A 6,721-nucleotide genomic window follows, 5' to 3' on the forward strand; every position below is an offset into this window, starting at 1 on the left:
AGAGCCGCAGGTTGCAGACCCCTGTACAAGAGCAATACTATTATTATTATTCTTCTGAGATAGATATGGGCCCACATGTGCTGATTACTTGTGTTAACCAAGGAGTGTTATTGTACTTACAGGATAGTTATAATTTTGGTGTTGGTGTGTACAGATGTATTGTAAAGCAAATGTTAGAATTATCTATGTCAGTGCTGTCGATGTAATAGATTATTTCCGGAGCTAAGTGAGGTATATATAACAGCCATCATTGTACAGCAAGTGAAAAGCACATTATATAGGCCATAGGCTGCATTGCCTTCTGCTATCTGTGGGAATGTTGGTATTATTATTACACAGTATTTATATAGCGCTAACATATTACGCAGCGCTGTACAAAGTCCATAGTCATGTCACCAGCTGTCCCTCAAAGGAGCTCACAATCTAATATTCCTACCATAGGCATATGTTAATGTTTATGTAGGTTAATCTTTTATACAATCTAAGGTCAATTTTGGGGATAAGCCAATTAATCTAACTGCATGTTTTTGGAATGTGGGAGAAAACCAGTGTACCCGGAGGAAACCGACACCAACACAGGTATAACCTGCAAACTCCATCCAGATAGTCTCCTGGCCGAGATTCGAACCTGGGATCCGGTGCTGGTATTTCTTTATTGTGTTATTTGTTGTCACAATCACTTTATGTCACCATTGTGATACAAGACACAATTTAGAGTTCATATATTAGGGGACTGTCATTTTTATTATGTCACTGTTGCCAAAAAACTGAAGTACACAACTTAGTGTGTGAGTGTTTTTAGTCACAGAGTTTATTTAGTTGTAAAAGAAAATTGTTATTCCCTGCACATTTTCCCTTTGCTTCCTATTAAAACAATGTTTATCAGACATTTGGTGGTGTTTTAAAGCGGAAGTAAACCCAAAGCTACCCAAAACAAAAAAAATCAAACTTACCTTCTATCCTGCAGAGCAGTCAATCCATGGGGAGGTTTCTTCCATTGGGACCTGCATTGTCCTGGTATCTTTGGCCAGGCGCAGAGAGAGCGCCAGGCACTGCCATCTTCTCCTCTTCTTCCGAGTTCTTCTTTCTACATCACCCGACGCAGGCGTGAAATCTGGTGACGTAGTTTGGAAAACAAATTGCTGATCTCACTGTGTGTTTTTTTTTTAAAGGTGCTGCCCTTAAAAAAAAACGCAAACACAATTTTTACTTTAAATAAAAGGGTTGTCTACTCTTTTATATAAACTGAAAGTTCAGAGTTTAGGTACCCTTTAATGTCATTTGACTGCTGTAGTTACTCTCCAGACACCAGAACAAACCACATTTGACTTGATTGATATTTAGAATTAAATACCTATAATCCAAACTTTTTGCTAGAGTTTCTCCCTAACAAAGATCTGAAGCAACTTCAAGCAAAACTACATCAGAATGCAAAGGGGTAATCAATGCCTTTAATTATTATAATGATTACAAATGTTTATCAGTATAACCCATGAAAAAGTGTGTAAAATGTATATAGACATGTATATCTAGCAATAAAAACATGCACACTGATGTCATTATCTAGCTATTCCCACATCCAAAATGGCTCCCTCGAGCTTTTGCCAGCACCTGGCACGTTCCTGTACGTATGACGCCTAAGCACGTAGGACGCGAGAGCCCCTGATGAACGAGGGAGGAGAACCCGTACTTCCTTTTCTCGCTGCTACCCATCACAGGAAGGTGAGAGTGTGTCTCTCCTAGGCCAGAATTGTGTAAAATATCCCGCCCGAGCCTCCCCGCCGCCTCTAACCTGCCTCTCCACCTCTTGTCTCTCTATAGGAACATGCCGGCCAAGGGTCCCCTGCAGTCCGTCCAGGTTTTCGGACGTAAGGTGAGTGCAGGCTGGTGTTGTGTGCTGGCCGCGTGTCTGTGGCGGCATGTCTGGCCGGGCTGCCCCTCTCTGCCCTGGTCTGATAACAGCCCGGCATAGCCCTCTGTCTCCGGCCTGTTCACGGATCGCCCATTCCCCCACCACTATTCGCAGCATGCAGCGGGCGAATGATCGGCGACCATTCCACACATTCGGCGCCCTCTGTTCCGTCCAATACAACTTCCCATCAAACGTCACTGCCCCCGGTGTATTCCCGGTGTATTATTATACAATCCTGCCAGCCGTATGGTATTGGTGTATCCGCACATGTGGGCAATATTCCAATCTGTTCTATTATTGTATACAAAGTCACATACATATACACCTCCCTCATCAGCATTGCTGGAGGGCTGTTATATCTTATGGGGTTACAGGCTCCATACAGAAAATTATTCTCACGAGATGAAGGGTTGTGCTCATCATTGAGTAAAAATTACAAGCACAGTGACCCCGACCATGCTTCATTGATTCATCTTGGTGGTTTATTGACGGGCCGATCGGGAGCGACCACCGGGCATTTCAGTGGAGGAAAGCCGGGCAGCATGCTGCGCTCTCATCTTCTCTCCATAGCTATGAATGTGGCTGTGTGTACCATGATGTGTACACCTATCATTATGTCCACTAACAATTATCCTACACGTGTACACACATATTCCTCTTCACATATACAGGATTTGATAAACATTGTAACAGAATGATGGGATTTCTCATATCGGCTGTCGCCCCATGACACATTTCCCTTCACTTCATGTTCTGCTGACCATAGTACAACATGGTGATCACGGAGATCAGAACTATAGACTGAGAACATGACAGCTTCCTGTATATGTGTACAGGTTACCTTGTCCTCCTACTTCCTTTTACCCTAACAAAACAAATAAGTTTATTTGTAGTGATACTAAATGTGCTTTTTGTCTTTTAGAAAACTGCAACTGCTGTTGCTCACTGCAAGAGAGGCAATGGGCTCATCAAAGTTAATGGAAGACCATTGGAGATGATTGAGCCAGCAACTCTGCAGTACAAGGTAATGGTTTGTGTTTAATTATTTGTAATAATTGTTTACATTCCAGTCACAGGAATGATAACAAGAAGTGTAAAATTGTAAGTCTTAACATATGTAAAGCTGAAGCCTTAAAGTAGTCATACTTGTCGGTGCACATCCAGTGTAAACAATCACTATCAGTGCTCAACCTAGATTTTTTTTTAAACTGGGTGGGAAAAAAATTGTAGATGGGTGGCAGCCCTTGTATTGTGACCCAACTCATCAGTAATCACCCAAAAACAGCCGGGTGGCTGCCTCAAAGTTCCGGGTTGTGAGCCCGGCTAAAAGGGGCTGGGGAGAACACTGCACTATGTTCTTAAAGGGGAACTATAGTTTAAAGATTGTTTGCATTCACTGGTCACCAGCTCTGGCCTCAGACTTTATGGTGGTCATACAGTCTGGCATTTGTACTAAGAGCAAATATTACTAAATGCTAGTAAAAGCGTACCTAAACTCAGAACTTTCACTTTACATCAAAAGGTAGACAACCCTTTTATTCAAGTAAAAATTCTGTTTTGTCATAAGGGAAGAAATTGTCGATCTCACGCATGTGATGTGAGACTGGCAAGTTTTTTACCCATCTATGTCACCTGATCTCACGCCTGGGTCAGGCTTTGAGTTTGGTTCCTTTTTAAGTCTGTGCAGTATTGTCATGTAACAATTGTTATGCAGATTCTAACATGCTCATTCCTGACTGTTTTTTAAGTAACAAGTTTAGACTTAAGGCAGGTGTAATATCTCCATTAACAGAAAAATGTTTCATAGAAAACCATTAGGTAGATTGTGTATATGTGGTTAATGGTAAAAAGTCTGCACAGTGAGTAAACCTCATATAGTCAGACGTGTGCATTCCTGTGGTTTGATTTAAGTAATTTCTAGTTACTACAGTTCCCCCCCCCCCAAGACCTAAAGGTTTGTATTATATTACATATACGTGTAGTTTGGTAACACTCAGAAAACTCTTGTTGCTTTTTAAGTTGGTCTTGTTCTTTTAGTTAGGGTCATGTCATTATTGCAACAAATGGTAACATTGCTAAGGGACCCCCAAGACTGCCTGTTTCCTTTAGGGTCTCCATTTCTGCTTCTACATTGCTGTCTGCAGTGTTTCTTCCAGCCTGTGCAGTACATGGGGGGACCTGGAGCTTTTTAATAATTGGGACTGTAGATTGCAGGTTGCTGCCAGTGACAAGAACAATACTGTTATATCAAAAGTGTAAATCATTGCTCTGTAGTCCCTCATGGGAGAAATACAACTGCTGGTGCTTCTGACCTCCTTGTGAAATATTAGCTGAATGTTGTCCTGAACCAGTGGCTTCAATACTTTGACTTTCGTAGTATGTAAACTGATTTCCTGATTTTACTCAAACGTTAGAAATGTTACAAATGCTCCTTACTGTGGTTCAGTGCCTAAATGCATTAAATCTTGATGTGGCTGGAGTGCAGAGACTAACATGTACAAAGAGGTTAGCAATTCTTCTCTTCTGTCCGGTTCAGACAAATTATCTATACAAAGCAAGGAATATGAATTGTTTGTGTGGGAAGTTGACTTGACAAAGCCTTTTCTTTATCTGTTTAGCTGCTGGAGCCTGTTCTTCTTTTGGGCAACGAGCGATTTGCTGGTGTTGACATCAGAGTCCGTGTGAAGGGTGGTGGACATGTCGCTCAAGTTTATGGTAAGAACTACGTCTAATGTCCATGCATTGCAAAGTTTAGTTATCAAAATGATTAATTGTGTATAAATGAATGGGCCAAAATCTGTCCATAATCTTTCATGAATACATATAAATGTTTTTGAATGCTGTTGTGTGTCATGTTTCTTCTCTAGTGCCCTGCGTAATTGATGTTTTTCTTTTACAGCAATTCGCCAGGCTATTTCAAAGTCATTGGTGGCTTATTATCAAAAATGTAAGTTTTCCTTTTGTCAATTCATCTTTAAATGGAAGAATGCGTTAATTGTTACTAGATTCAGGACGAAATTGTTTTTAGAGGTCTATGGCCTGTTCAACTTTTAGAATCTAGAAATCATTTAGTATTGAATAAAGTGTGTCTTCAGGCAAACTCGGACCACAAACTCATGTAATCTGTTATACCTGATAGTTTATTTCTCTTCAGTTATTCATGATGGAATATAATAGAAAGCAAGGTATGCGAGCTAAGGGGTGTGATATGTGTTTGGCAGGATTTAGCAGCCAGTACAGCTGGTCCTGTGATACAAGCACCATACATTTAGTTTGCTTAGGAACTGATGTTACATTTAATTTACAGTTTTATTTATAACATCTTCCAGTTTATTAAAATTGTCCATGCAATTATGTTGGAAAACAGTTCTTAGCTGAAATGTATAGGACAAATTTTATGCTAGTGTGTGTATTTTATTTTGTATAAGGCATTAAAGGTTTGGCAGCTTCTATCAGATTTTCATTTGTCTGTCTTGCACTGTTGGTGGAAAAGGTTAAAAGTTTTTATATTTAATTCTTGTAACTGTTTAACCCCTTATTTCTCTTAACTTGTAAATGTGTTAACTTTTTTGCAGATGTTGATGAAGCCTCCAAGAAGGAAATTAAAGATATCCTTATTCAGTATGACAGGACCCTTCTAGTTGCAGATCCTCGTCGTTGCGAGTCCAAGAAGTTCGGTGGACCTGGAGCCCGTGCTCGCTACCAGAAGTCCTACCGTTAAATTTACCATGTACCTTTTTCTGCAATAAAGTTCGGAAAATTATTTCTTGGCTTTGGTGCTTTTTATTGTCTGATAGTGTTTTGGATAAATTAATGTATTTCGGAATTTTTTGTTAATTTAGTTTGCTTTGAATTTAAGATTTGAGAATATTGGGTATCTGACAGGCTGGCCTCAGTGTTCTGTATTCACTGTCTCATAACATGTGGCCAGTAGTTTGCTGATCTGTATGCCTGCGTTGGGTCAGTGTTACAATAGAATTAAAGCCAAAAGACATCCAGAAAACTAATACATCACTCCTTCCATCTACACTTTACCTTTTTCATTTCTATACCTCTGGGCCCAAGGATTGGGTGGTAATAAATTTGGTGCACCTGCCTGCCTCCCTTGCTAAGCTAAATAAAAATAGTCTGTCCTCCCCATTTTTTCTGTTTCAATTTCTTTATTAACGTTCGTTACATTTATTTTACACAAACATATCAAACAAAATAAATGTCTCAAGCCATCCCAAAAAATTCTGTAAATCTATTTCTAATCAATAATATTTAATACAAGTACCAGCTCCTTAAGTTATATCTATCTTTCTTAACCTACTAACTCCATGGGCTCTGCTAGTTCTCTTTCAACTAATACTTAGTAGTAGTTCAATCTTCCTAAATGGTTTAATCTTTACATCCCCTCATTACTTCCCCTTATATTTTATCTTACCTTAATTAGTGTTCAACAATTTATCATCAATCATATAATCCTCCTGAAAGTGACAATAATAGGATAGTATTATTTCCATTCTTCCCAAACATCCTGTATAACCGACTTTTATTGTGTTTAACTTTTATCTTAACTTTGTGGAAAAAAATTTTTCCCCCTGTGACAAGTGAATATATAAAAATTTAATATTTCTTTGTGACTGTGACTTTAAGGAGGGAGAGATAATCCTTGCCATTTCATCTTTTAATAGCAAGTCTGCATAACAATCTAGTTCATTCTCTATCTTAACTCCATGAAATTAGAGTTCAGTTTATTCATAATACATTATGCTATTTTACCTGCTAAAGAACCATTTCTACCTATATAAAAGCAAAAACATTAAT

General features: G+C 39.1%; 1 protein-coding gene across 1 annotated transcript; it reads left to right on the top strand.

The window, feature by feature from the left end:
- Positions 1 to 1,652: 1,652 nt before the first annotated feature.
- RPS16 (ribosomal protein S16) lies at positions 1,653 to 5,675 on the top strand. Its single transcript, XM_072401205.1, has 6 exons — positions 1,653 to 1,722; positions 1,822 to 1,873; positions 2,835 to 2,936; positions 4,531 to 4,627; positions 4,812 to 4,859; positions 5,488 to 5,675. The coding sequence occupies exons 2-6, from the start codon at positions 1,826 to 1,828 to the stop codon at positions 5,631 to 5,633; spliced, it is 441 nt and encodes a 146-aa protein (XP_072257306.1). The 5' UTR covers positions 1,653 to 1,722; positions 1,822 to 1,825; the 3' UTR covers positions 5,634 to 5,675.
- Positions 5,676 to 6,721: the final 1,046 nt, after the last annotated feature.

Source organism: Pyxicephalus adspersus, chromosome 2 (assembly GCF_032062135.1).
Source record: "Pyxicephalus adspersus chromosome 2, UCB_Pads_2.0, whole genome shotgun sequence".
NCBI lineage: Eukaryota > Metazoa > Chordata > Amphibia > Anura > Pyxicephalidae > Pyxicephalus > Pyxicephalus adspersus.

Coding starts and splice junctions, on each gene's coding strand:
- RPS16 (XM_072401205.1), top strand. CDS start 1,826: ATGCCGGCCAAGGGTCCCCTGCAGTCCGTCCAGGTTTTCGGACGTAAG. Junction 1,874..2,834: donor TCCAGGTTTTCGGACGTAAG/GTGAGTGCAGGC, acceptor TTTGTCTTTTAG/AAAACTGCAACTGCTGTTGC. Junction 2,937..4,530: donor CAGCAACTCTGCAGTACAAG/GTAATGGTTTGT, acceptor TTATCTGTTTAG/CTGCTGGAGCCTGTTCTTCT.